The sequence below is a fragment of the Salvelinus sp. IW2-2015 genome, unplaced genomic scaffold (genome assembly GCF_002910315.2).
Source record: "Salvelinus sp. IW2-2015 unplaced genomic scaffold, ASM291031v2 Un_scaffold3950, whole genome shotgun sequence".
Classification (NCBI taxonomy): Eukaryota; Metazoa; Chordata; class Actinopteri; order Salmoniformes; family Salmonidae; genus Salvelinus; species Salvelinus sp. IW2-2015.
Window position 1 is genome coordinate 21402 of NW_019945224.1, and position 13983 is coordinate 35384.

Consider the following 13983-nt stretch of genomic DNA (forward strand, 5'->3'; position numbering starts at 1 on the left):
TTTCCTTCTTTTTCCCTTTTTTCTCTCTTTCTTTTCTCCTCATTTTCAAGAACCTTCCACCACCACCCCCCACCCACCCACCCACACACACAATCCACCCACCCCACACACACAACCACACACACACCAGCACCACCCACCCACCCACCCACCACCCCACCCCACCGCACCACCACACACCCACCACACACCCCCCCACCCACGCCACCCACCCACTCCCCACCCACCCCACCCACTACCACATCCACACACCACCCACCCACCCACACACCACACACCCACCCACCCACCCACCCACCCACCCACCCACACCACCCACCCACCCACCCACCCACCCACCCACCACCCACCCACCACACACACCACACCCACCCACCCACCCACCACCCACACCCACCCACCCACCCACCCACCACCCACCCACCCACCCACCACCACACCACACACACCCACCCACCCACCCACCCACCCACACCCACCCACCCACCCACCCACCACACACCCACCCACCCAACCCACCCACCCACCCACCCACCCACCACCCACGCACCCACCACCCACCCACCCACCCACCCACGCCACCCACCCACCCACCCACCCACCCACCCCACCCACCCACCCACCCACCCACCCACCCACCCACCCACCCACACACCCACCCACCCACCCACCACCCAAACACGCACACCACACCCCACCCACCCACGCCACCAGCCACCCCACTCCTCCCACTAGGTCAAGCCACCCACCAACAGCCCACCCCACACACACACATACCACCAGCGCCAACCCACCCCGAGAAAGCCCCCGCACACAGCCCCCCCAATCAGCTGGACACCCCATCCCTACAGCGCCCCCCCCCCACCCTCTTTCCCCACCACACCCCAACCACCCACCCTCGACCCACTCCTACAGCCACCCACCCCCGCCACCCAAGGCCCACAGCAGGCCCACCATGCACAGCTCACCACCCCCCACCCACCCCACCCACCCACCCACCCACCCACCACCACCACAATCCTTCACTCACCCACCCACTCCTATCCGACGACAACACCCACCCACCCACCCACCCACACCACCACCCACCCAACCCACCACACACAAGCCACGTACACCAAGCGGACACAGCACAACCACGAGCACTACAGCAACACACACCACAAACCACACCACCCCACACGAAATGGCCAAGTCATGGTTCTATAAACACGTCTGCATTCGCCCATGAAATCAACGACAAGCAGAGGCTGAGATGTTGTTCACTTGCTACTCAGTAATTTGTGTAATTGTCTTAACGTATGCAGCTCATAGTAAACCTAATGAGAACACAAGTATCCTAGGAGGTGCTTACGCATAAGTTAGTCTGCCTCCAGCAGCAAGCGTTACAATCTAGAGAAGAATATATAGAACCCCAACAGTGTCGCAATAAGGATAGATGCTCTTGAACCACTACATCTCTACGTGTCTCTTTCCACCTTCACTGCTCTTCGCCCCCCTCTGGGCTTCATCTCTTCTCCTTATGTGTCTTTAGGCTAGCCTCCTGCCTCCTCTCATCCTGCCCTTCTCTCTCTCTCCTCTCCTTCCTTAATTCCTCAACCTCCTCCTCTCCTCCCTCCTCTCCCTCTCCTCTCCTCTCCTCTCCTCTCCTCTTCCTCAACGCTCCTGTATTCCTCAACCTCTCCTCTCCTCTCCTCTCCTCTGACAGCTTCAGCACATCCATGACCAACGGAGGGATTTCAGTATGAATCATAAGGAATGTGACCAAATAACGCAAGTGGAATCCTCCCTTACAACGGAGATTCAAGATAACCTATCGTATTTGAGTACAACATTGAGACAAGTTCTGAAATGAATCATCCTCATTCACTCTGTTTTACTTCATTTCATCTGGTTCAGTGGGTAGCATAAATAGGAAACGACTGCTCATCCTACCACTGTAGTCGTACCGTTTTAATGTCTTCTCAAATCATTATAATTATAGATTATACGGTGTCATTTTGAAGCCAGATAGGAACGTCTGCCTGACATCTTTTATTAGGGAAAATATTTCAGTTTAGGCGGGCTCACTGATTTAATTTGGTGAAATCCACAGGTAGACAGTATCTTTAATATCTGACATTCGGTGTGCCCATGACAGTGTCTGCTGTGCTGGAACCAGGTATGTAAGGGCATTGGTATAGGGTACAATGTATAGGCTACAATATGATCAGTATCTCATAATTATAACATCTTCCTGCACCAAAGAGATAAGAGGTCTAACAATATAAATATACATTGACTACACATAACCACTACAGAGTCCAAGATGACTTTCCCCAACCAGAGCACGTATAACAGTTTTGGCTATTGTGCGTAGCTGCTTTGATTAATAGAAAGACCGAGCCACAGTGACGCACCTATTATCCTGAGCCTCAGGCGTACATAGACACAGACAGAACAGAGACAGAACAACTCTATTGTCTCCAATGGACCCAGTGATCTTCCGCCTAACACTTCCTCAGTATCATAATACCATTCAGTCTAGGACTATTATAACACTCATAGGCCCATTGGGTTGTGTTAAGAGTGTTGGACTAGCCAGCGTTTCATAATACCGCCAGCAGAGCTAGCGCTAATTCTGATGCTAATGCTGGTTCTATTAATACTCCCCCTGTGTGGCGCCTCGTGTGAGACAGGCTTTGCCTCTGATCCCGTTCTCTTGTTGTGGAGAGTCTCGCATAAATCCATCTGATTAGCCCTCGAATTCTCATCTGATCTCCCAATGACGGGATTAGTCCGTCCCAAAAGACCCAGAACGGTTTGCAGTGACACTCCCTTTTCATTTCATGGGAAGTTAAAGCTTCAGTACATGTTTTAAAGGGAAACTTCAGTAATGTTGTCCTATTGATTCTGTTTGTATGTTAATTCATTGCCGTAACACATAAAGTTATTTTGTAATAGGCAAGTGTTCATTTTGCCTCATGCCGGTTATATAATGAGAAATGTAATAGTGGCTGATAATACTATACACCTGCGTTAATAGACTAATGATTAGAATCATTTTTCTCCCTCAGGTAAAAGACCAGGAGTTTCCGTACAGGAGGAACCTGGCCCGAGTGTTGGTGGATGTTGAGGATGTTAATGACCATGTCCCAGTGTTCACCAGTGCTCTGTACGAGGGTTCGGTCTATGAGTCTGCAGCAGTGGGCTCTGCTGTGCTCCAGGTGACTGCCCTGGACAAAGACAAGGGAGAAAACGCAGAACTCTTCTATACCATGGAATCAGGTGAGCAACTATAGAAATGGCATTGTAAATAAACAATATGGCCCGAGGAGGTGTGGTTTATGGCCAATATACCACAGCTAAGGGCTATTCTTAGCACGACACAACGCTGCGTGCCTGGACACAGCCCTTAGCTGTGGTATATTGGCCATATACCACAAACCTCCGAGGAGCCTTACTGCTATTATCAACTGGTTACCAATGTAATTAGAGCAGTAAAAATAAATGTTTCGTCATACCCATGGTATACCATCTGATACTGTTTACCACTGCTTTCAGCCAATCAGCTTTCTTTGCTCAAACCACCCAGTTTATAAAAAGAGTTTTCCCAAATTCTGTTTTCTCACTTTTATTTAACCTGATTTTAGATGTGAGTGTTTTGTGAGTGTTTTACTCTCAAATGTACAATTGTTCACAGAGAAACAATACAATTGGATGTTCTGAGTCCATGTCATGCTTAAATCACGTCAGAAGACCATTTTTGGGGGGGTCTGGAAGTAAACTAACACATTTTTTTGTAGTGTAATTTTAGTTGCGCATCTGGCCCTTTAATTACCGTCTAATTTGAGGAACGTACCATCTAATATGACGGTCTAGCGATGGTTCTGTACTGCTACTACTCATTTCATTAGAACATTTTAGATACAAATGATATACTTACTCATGATATACTTCTGCCAGGTAAGCTTACTTTGCAGTTAACATTTAATTGAGAATGTTTTGGGGAAAGTATTTCTGTCAACCTACATGACGGTTATCACATTAACTGGCTTCACACAGAGTGATAGACAAACCAGCGCACCACACAGACAGACAGGGGCAATATTGCTGGAAATTAATTGGCAGATATTGTATTGGGTTAGTTTTTTTAAGCCAATAGTGGCTAACCAGGGGTAGGATAATGTTAATATTGCGTTGATTAGATAGTAGCTGGGAGCTTGCGGTGTCTGATACTTGTGTCTGATACATGTGAGATTTGTTTATGACATTTTGCCGTGGGAAAACGTGGTAATTGCATGTACTTTCAGAATTGTTTGGCGAGCTACTCGGAGGTGGGCTTCAAGGTACTTGTAGCTCCCGATCGACCTGTTGGAGACCCCTGATATAGACAGTATATCGATAATAGATGACAATATACAAACAGTTGATATAGATTTCGATGCACTAGTTTTTATCACTGAATATTCATTCTTATATCTGTTTTCCTTTAGGCAACACAGGGAACACGTTCCGGATTGAGCCGGTTCTGGGGATCATCTCTGTGGCCCGCGAGCTCGACCTTTCCACCATCGGCTACTACGTCATTACCGTCAGAGTCACCGATAACGGCTCCCCGCCACTCTTTGCCACCTCTGTGGTTCGCATCGCCGTCACACTCTCCGACAACGCCGGACCCAAGTTCCCCCAGACCGAGTACCAGGCCGAGGTCACAGAGAACGTTGCCGTGGGAACCTCTGTCACCACAGTAAGCGCCATGAGCCAATCCACGCTGACCTACGACATCCGACATGGCAACAGCGAACGCACCTTCAGGATCAACCAGTACAGTGGCGTGATCACAACTCAGAAACCCTTGGACTATGAGACCACAGCATCTTACAACCTGATCGTCCAGGCCACCAATATGGCTGGCATGGCCTCCAACGCCACCCTGCTCATACGGGTGGTGGATGAAAATGACAACCCACCTGTGTTCCAGCTGCTGTGCTACCAGGGTAGTATCAGCGAGGCGGCGCCCATCAACAGTGTGGTCCTGAACCCAGATAAAACTCCTCTGGTCATCAAGGCCACTGATGCTGACCGCAATCAGAACGCTCTCCTGGTCTATCAGATCGTTGAGGACACAGCCAAGATGTTCTTTACAGTGGATTCTGGCACCGGCTCCATCAGGACTATCGCCAACCTGGACCACGAGACGTTTGCTAGTTTTAACTTTCATGTTCATGTGAGAGACAGTGGGAGGCCTCAGCTGACAGCGGATAGCCCCACCGAGGTCACCATCCAGGTGATCGACACAAATGACTCTCCACCTCGCTTCACCCAAGACACCTACGAAACTGTCCTGCTGCTGCCCACCTATGTAGGAGTGGAGGCATTACAGGTCTCAGCTATGGACCCAGACCAAAATGTCCCCACAGAGCTCACCTACTCAGTGACAGATGGCAACCTGGAGCACTTTTCCATCCAGCCCTCCAGCGGCATCATCACCGTCAAAAACAACAACTTCTCCAAGGAACGATTCCGCTTCAACGTCAAAGTGTCCGACGGTAAGTTCTCCAGCACTGCTCTAGTCACTGTTCTGGTCCGTGAGACGCTGGACTCTGGCCTCTTCTTCGCCCACAGCCTCTATTCCTCGTCCATCCAAGAGAACAATACCAACATCACCAAAGTGGCCGTGGTCAACGCAGTGGGGAATCGCCTCAATGAGCCCCTCAAGTACACCCTACTGAATCCTGGGACACGTTTCCGGATCCGATCCACCTCTGGCGTAATCCAGACCACTGGCATTCCCTTCGACCGTGAGGAGCAGGAGTTCTATGAGCTGGTGGTGGAGGCTGGGAGGGAGCATGACCGTCTGCGTGTTGCCAGGGTAATGGTCAGGGTGCAGGTAGAGGACATTAACGACAACGCTCCTGTGTTCGTGGGACTACCATATTACGCTGCTGTCCAAGTGGAGGCCGAACCCGGTTCGCCCATATTCCGGGTCACCGCCGTGGACCGTGACAAAGGCATCAACGGAGAGGTGTCCTACTACCTGAAAGATGACCACGGACACTTTGAGATCGACAGGCTGACGGGCGGGCTCCGTCTGAAGAAGTCTTTTGAGTCTGACCTGTCCAACCAGGAGTACCAGATGGTAGTTTAYRCCAAGGAYGGAGGTTACCCTCCWCTYTCMTCCRCCKTAGAGTTCCCCATCACCGTGGTGAACAAGGCCATGCCCGTCTTYGACAAGTCCTTCTAYGCAGTGWCGGTGAACGAGGAYGTAGCGGTACACACKCCYATATTAGGAATCAACGCCACCAGCCCWGAGGGCCAGAACATAATATACACCATCGTGGAGGGAGACCCCTCTCTGCAGTTCGACATCGGCTTTGACACCGGAGTCATTAGAGTCATCAACTCCCTGGACTATGAGATCGCCTCATCCTTCCGTCTGACTGTCAGAGCCACAGACTACCTGACCGGCGCCCGTGCTGAGGTGGACGTAGATGTCACAGTTAATGATGTCAATGATAACCCTCCGGTGTTTGAAAAAACATCCTATAAGGCAGTTCTGTCTGAGACTGCCATGATTGGCACTCCGGCTCTGCAAGTGGTGGCTACCGACAAAGACTCTGAGAAGAACAACATTGTACGCTATCAGATATTCTACCCCACAGATGCCTACAACAGCACCGACCACTTCCACATCGACAGCAGCAGCGGCCTCATCCTGACCGCCCGCATGCTCGACCACGAGCTGGTCCAGCGCTATGATTTCATCGTCAGGGCAACCGATAACGGCTTCCCACCGCTGAGCAGTGAAGTGTCGGTCATGGTGGTGGTGAATGACATGAACGACAACCCTCCGGTGTTCAACCAGCTTCTCTACGAGGCCTATGTCAGCGAACTGGCCACGAGGGGCTATTTTGTGACCTGCGTCCAGGCTTCGGATGCTGACAGCTCCGACTATGACAAACTGGAGTACCGCATCCTGTCAGGAAACGAGAGAATGAACTTTGTGATGGATGGTAAGACGGGTATCATCACGCTGTCTGGTCACAGGAAGCAGAGGATGGAGCCAGCCTACAGTCTGAATGTATCCGTCTCTGATGGGGTGTTCACCAGCACAGCCCAGGTGCACATCAGGGTCCTGGGGGCCAACCTCTACAGCCCTGTGTTTGGACTGAATGCCTACGATGCAGAGCTACGGGAGAATGCAGCGGTAGGAACCAAGGTGATCCAGGTAAGAGCCTTTCATTTTAAAGTATTCAGCTTGTGGTAATGAATTGTGTATTTTATTTAATGAATCTTTGATGCACGTGATACTATATTTGTAATAGTAATTGTAATATGTTTTGTTTGACATGTTTACTATGTACAATACCCCATCTAAAAGAAAGTAACTTAACTATTATTACCAGGTGAGGGCGACCGATGCTGACCCAGGAGTGTTTGGCCAGATTACCTACTCATTCGTCAACGACGTGGGGAAGGACCAGTTTAGTGTGGACGCCAACGGTCAGATCACCACCCTGGAGAAGCTGGACAGAGAGGACCCTGCCAACAAGGACATCGTCCTTACGGTGGCGGCCCAGGACGGAGGTGGAAGGGCCTCCTACTGCACCGCCCGGGTCTCCCTGGTGGATGACAACGACAATGTCCCTCGCTTCAGAGCTACAGAATACCGTGCTTCCGTGAAATCTAACGTAGGCAAGGGCTTCTTGGTGACCCAGATCCAGGCATATGATCCTGACGACGGTGCCAACTCTAAGGTGACATACTCGCTCTACAGCGAGGCACACGTACCCGTGGTGGATATGTTAGAGATCGACCCTGACAACGGCTGGATGGTCACCAAGGGGAGTTTCAGCCAACTGCGCAACTCAGTCCTGTCTTTCTTTGTCAAAGCAGTAGATGGAGGTATCCCTGTCAAGCACTCTTTAGTATCAGTCTACATCCACGTCTTGGCACCTGACGCCCTCATCCCCTCCTTCACCCAACCCCAGTTCTCCTTTACCGTCCCAGAGGACACCCCTATAGGAGCTGCCCTAGGGTCCGTCCGCCTCATCACCCCACCAGGCTACGCCTCGCTGCCAGTCACCTTTGCTCTGGTCAACGGAGAGACCGGGGAGAACAACCAGGATGGAGTCCTGGTGGTGGACAGGGACACTGGGGTCATCAAGCTGGACAAGCCCCTAGACCACGAGGTCATCACTGCCTTCCACTTCAAGGTCACAGCCACCGTGCAGCAGGCCAAGCTGGACTCTGTGACCAGCGTCGACGTAGAAGTCAAAGTCCTGGATCTGAACGACAACAAGCCAGCATTTGAATCCAACTCTTACGAGGCGACAGTGATGGAAGGGATGCCTATCGGCACCATGATCATCCAGGTTCAGGCTCTGGACCCAGACTCTGGAGCTAACGGACAGGTTACATACAGCCTAGGCACGTTGGCGCAATCCGAAGGGGAGCCGGACCAATCCACACAGACCTTCACCATTGACAGCAACACGGGCTGGATCTCTACTCTCAAGGAGTTGGACCATGAGATGTACCCATCCTACGCCTTCCTGGTGGTAGCCTCAGACCTGGGGGAGACCCTGGCCCTCTCCTCCACCTCCACGGTGACCGTGGCCGTGTCGGACATCAACGACAACCCGCCCAGATTCCTGGATGAGAGGTACCTGGGCTCGGTGCGCGAGAGCGACCCCCCTGGTGAGGTGGTGGCTGTGCTCAACACTAGAGACGACGACAGCTCTRCAGTGAACCGCCAAGTCAGCTATCACATCACAGGTGAGTCAGAGAATTGGAGTGTGTGTGTTTTTAATGTGTTTAGCTGTCTGTCCTCTTTATGCATCTTTATATGTCTCACTGTCTGTCTTTCAACTTGTCTTCTGTCCCCCTGTCTCACTCACTGACTGTCTGTCTGCTTCTCTACCTTCATATTGGCTATCTCTATCTGTCTGTCTCTGTCTCCCTGTCTCACTTCACTGCCTGCCTCTCTATCTATCTGTCTGTCTGTCTGCCTATCTCTCTGTCGGTCTCTCTGTCGGTCTTACTAGCTGTCTGTCTGTCTGTCGGTCTGTCTGTCTGTCTGTCTGTCTGTCTGTCTGTCTGTCTGTCTGTCTGTCTGTCTGTCTCCTTGTTTACTTCAGATAAACTCTTCATTTGTATTCTGCCTGGCTCATCTCCAAACCATCACAACAACGCTCGTGAATGAACAAGAGGGAAACCAATAACAATAAATTAAGGATGAGGCGTGATTCATAATTCATACATTTCTTATTCGTATCTTAGGTATGTTTGCGCATACTAGCAGTGGAGGTTTGATTAATAAACAAAGGTTGTCACAGTAATAATGATTTGAATACTGCTGAGACTAGCTCTTTCCCAGATAAGCAATTTTTTCATCACAAAATATGACGTGCCTGCACAACCCCCCTGACATCGGCGAACGCCGCGGAGGTAGTAAATAGAGTTATAGTAAACAGTTTAAGAGTACCTGCGGTGCATTTGATGAAAGTTGTTGCTATAGCGATATGTCCTGTTTTTCTTTCTTTCCATAGCTTTAATGGTGTTTATTTTAAAGTGGAGACTGGAGAGGGTTAATTCGATTGTGGTTGACCCAGAGACATCAATGGGAGGTGATTTTCATAAATGTTTTTACCTTTTAGGGAGCTGAGTATTTGGTTTGGTGAAGTACCTGGCAGTTGAAAGAGTGGTAAAGTCTGTTTTGATACATAATGAAACAAATATATAAAAGGTGAGAGAGAAGAACAAAAGATGACTAAATCTGTCTTTTATGTCTTGTTGAAAGAGGGTTAGAGTTGTCTGATTTGTTCTCTGCTAATTGACAAGTGGGGAAATAATAATGAAGTAGGAACGCCCAATGAGACGGAGTGGTGGATCGCCATGCCGACTGGGAATAGGAAGCTAATGAAGGACTTTGAAAAGCAGGAAACCCTCTTCTGAATGGAATTCTAATTAGCATCGCCAGGAGGGAGGGCGGGAGAGAGGGAGAGAATGAAGGACAGGAGAGATGTGACCTTACCTACAACAGAAAGAGAGAGGGAGATAGATTGAGAAGGAGAATTAACTTATGTTAAACACTGCATAGAGAAAGAGAGGGATCAATGACAGAGAGCTTGGACCAAAACAGAGAGAGAGAGAGAGAGAGGAAGATAGAGAATGAATTGGCATTACACACTGCTGGAAGAAGAAGAGAATGAACGACAGCTAGATGTGACCTTACGCAGCAGAGATACTGAACGGATTTTACACACTTTTACAAAGAGACACATTGAATCGATCTTTGACACAGCAGGAAATAGTTATAAAGACAGTTATATAGGGATATATGTTTTTATAGTAGCACAAAGAAAATGCCTGTATTGAACATGTACCAACACCACAAGGTGAAAAACAACATGTGATTTAGCTGAGCCAGATATTTGACAGGCTATTTCATAACTGTGGTATTATTGTCTGTTATTGTTGGGTGTTGTCTTGGGAGGATTTTAACACTTTGAGGGAAGCCAGGGAATGCGATATGACAAATCCGTTGACTCCCAGCCGCTCTCAAAGCCTCACCTAGACGTCTGCGTCTTAGTTGCCACACACCATACTTGATAAAGTATCATGGAAGTTTAATCAAATGTAAACAAACTGGGAAAAGGAAATGCAATGATTGAGTGTTTGTGATGTAATTTTGGCGCGATGTGGTAGGTCAGGCTTACAGGAAGTGTGTCTGATCCATTTACAGTGATGGAAATCTTTTCATATCCGCTCCGTTTGCGTCCGTTGTCCCCGCCCGGTCCAATGTCCCCGCCCGGTCCGTTGTCCCCGCCCGGTCCAATGTCCCCGCCCGGTCCGTTGTCCCCGCCCGGTCCGTTGTCCCCGCCCGGTCCGTTGTCCCCGCCCGGTCCAATGTCCCCGCCCGGTCCGTTGTCCCCGCCCGGTCCATTGTCCCCGCCCGGTTCGCATCAATAGATTAAGATCATGCATTTAGCCACCGGCTGATTTTAATTACACAGAGTTTAGTGATGTTGAGATGAATCGGGAAGCCGGGTGTTTAGAGCTATCATCAGACCATATTGAGGGGAGTGGAGAGGAACAACCAATTAGGATGTTGTTATAGGAGGGGAGTGGAGAGGAACAACCAATTAGGATGTTGTTGTCATAGGAGTGGAGAGGAACAACCAATTAGGATGTTGTTGTTATAGGAGTGGAGAGGAAAAAACAATTAGGATGTTGTTATAGGAGGGGAGTGGAGAGGAAAAACCAATTAGGATGTTGTTGTTATAGGAGTGGAGAGGAAAAACCAATTAGGATGTTGTTGTTATAGGAGGGGAGTGGAGAGGAAAAACCAATTAGGATGTTGTTATCGGAGGGATGTGGAGAGGAAAAACCAATTAGGATGTTGTTTATAGGAGTGGAGTGGAAGGAAAAACCAATTAGGATGTTGTTGTTATAGGAGTGGAGAGGAAAAACCAATTAGGATGTTGTGTTATAGGAGTGGAGGAGAGGAAACCAAAATTAGATGTTGTTGTTATGAGGAGGGAGTGGAGAGGAAAAACCAATTAGGATGTTGTTGTTATGAGAGTGGAGTGGAGAGGAAAACGATTAGGATGTTGTTGTTATAGGAGTGGAAAGGAAAAAAACAATCAGGTGTTGTTGTTATAGGATGGAAGAGGAAAAATCAATCAGGGTGTTGTTGTTATAGAGTGGAGAGGAAAACCAAATTAGGATGTTGTTGTTATAGGAGAAGGCAGGAGGAAAAAAAACCAATTAGGATGTGTTGTTATAGGAGTGGAGAGGAAAAACCAATTAGGATGTTGTTGTTATAGGAGTGAGTGGAGAGAAAAACCAAATTTAAGGATGTGTTGTTATAGGAGTGGAGAGGAAAACCAATTAGATGTTTGTATATAGGAGTGGAGAGGAAAAACCATGATGTTGTTGTATAGGAGTGGAGAGGAAAAACCAATTAGGATGTGTTGTTATAGGAGTGGAGAGGAAAAACCAATTAGGATGTTGTTGTATAGGAGTGGAGAGGAAAAACCAATTAGGATGTTGTTTTATGGAGGAGTGGAGAGGAAAAACCAATTAGGATGTTGTTGTTATAGGAGTTGGAGAGGAAAAACCAATTAGGATGTTGTGTTTTATGAGAGTGGAGAGGAAAAAACCAATTAGGATGTTGTTGTTATAGGAGTGGAGAGGAGAGGAAAAACCAATTAGGATGTTGTTGTTATAGGAGTGGAGAGGAGAGATGTTTTCAGACAGAGATAATGTCTGTCTTTGGCTGTGTGTGGTGTGTTGTCAGGGGTAGTGGTCAGTGAGTTAGGTTGGCTCAGATTGTCAGATCCCTAGTCTACACTCGGTGGACACTTTCTTAATCGAATGCACTTATTATATGTCACTCTAGATAAAAGCGTCTGCTGGAAAGCACTTCAGTCAGAGGACTTCTAGCACTTCTCTTCTCTGTCATTATGTTGTTCCTCTTTTCTCATGTCCTACTTTCTCTCAATGTGTGTCTGTCTGCCTGTCTGCCTGTCGCCTGTCTGCCTGTCTGCCTTGCCTGTTCTGCCTGTCCTGCCTTTCTGTCTTACTGCCTTGCCTGGTCTGTCTGTCTGTCGTCTGTCTGTCTCTGTCCTGTCTGTCTGTCTGTCTGTCTGTCTGTCTTCCCGTCCCCGTCTCGTCTCGTCAGGCAGACAGTCTGCCTGCCTGCCTGTCTGCATACCTGCCTGTCTGTGTGTGTCTAGCCTATATAAGCATACCCTTTCCATTCCCTCTCAGTCAATCAGTCATTAAGGACTGGGGTAAGGACAGAAGGAGGCTGATAGGGTGTTATTGTTGAAGTGGTGATGAGAAGGCTCACAGAGTAGAGGCTGTGCTAATGAGACTGACTGGAACAGCTACAGATGCATGCTCTTAATTTGATCACTCCTTTGTTGCTGAGAATTTTCCTGTACAGCAGGAAATGCAAAGTTGTAGTGTATTCAAGGTTTATAAATACTACTGAATTTTGTAATTTCCACTTTAAAATTGATTGGCCCAACGAAAAATTTATCAACCCTTACAAAAAATGGCCATTAATTATAATCCACATAATAATTCACATTTCCTCAAATTTAGATTTTACAGCTGTAGTCTATTACTGAGTCTGCATGGCTGGTACTCACACTGAGACTGCAGCCTCCCGCTCACTCACTAGTCTAGGAGAGGCTTCTCTGCTCTCTATGAAAAGGTCCACTGCTGCGAAGGGTGTTGTGTCTAATACAGACAGGGAACAGTCAGTGTTAAACTCTAATATCTCCACATAATAACTCAGTACAGTAATACCACTGTAACAGCTTCTTCAGTGTTTCAGCTGTAGGTTACATGTATGTCTGTCTGTCTCTCTCGCTACATCTCCTTCTCTCCCTTTTCTCCTCTTCCTCTCTTCTCTCTCTCCCCTTTTGTTATATATTTTTCACTCTCTCGTCCTCTTCCGTTTCCTCACTCTCTTTCACCATCTATCTCTCTCCATCCTTCCTTGACCCTCTATCTCTCTGAGGGGCAGGTGTGAGTGTAGTTACTAAGGTTCTGTGTATGAGATGCTGTCGCTGACCCAGTCTAATGTGTATTTGGTAGGAAGATGGCACTACCTACTGTAGTGCTGAGCTGAGCCTGCTCCTGTTACAGGTGGTGAATTACCAGGGTCCTTATGTGCTTGACACTCATTGATTGCTACACTGTTAATTCCAGTGCAACGTCCAAATAAAAAGCCCTGTGTCAGGCGGAGCGCTGAGAGATCGTATAGGTCATTAAAGCACTGGCCAATACATGTGGAGTGTGTGTGTGTGTGTGTGTGTGTGTGTGTGTGTGTGTGTGTGTGTGTGTGTGTGTGTGTGTGTGTGTTGTGTGTGTGTGTGTGTGTTTTAAGCTGGCCCTCAGACTGCAGCCTCCTCCTCAGTAGTTTGAGCTGAGGGTTCTTGCTATGAGAAATGTGTGTGTGTTTTTGTTTGTTAGACAGTGAGT

The 13983-nt window shown here is 48.4% G+C and overlaps 1 protein-coding gene across 1 annotated transcript in view; it reads left to right on the forward strand.

Annotated features, from left to right (window-relative positions):
* The window catches only part of LOC112076714 (protocadherin Fat 3-like), a gene marked incomplete at its 5' end in the record, with an annotated part of 32694 nt that overhangs the window by 6235 nt on the left and 12476 nt on the right, over positions 1–13983 (forward strand). Inside the window, 3 exons of the mRNA XM_070441427.1 lie at positions 3057–3267; positions 4476–7210; positions 7389–8760. Of these exons, the coding sequence (XP_070297528.1) occupies positions 3057–3267; positions 4476–7210; positions 7389–8760 (4318 nt within the window). The remainder of the gene's footprint in view (positions 1–3056; positions 3268–4475; positions 7211–7388; positions 8761–13983) is intronic.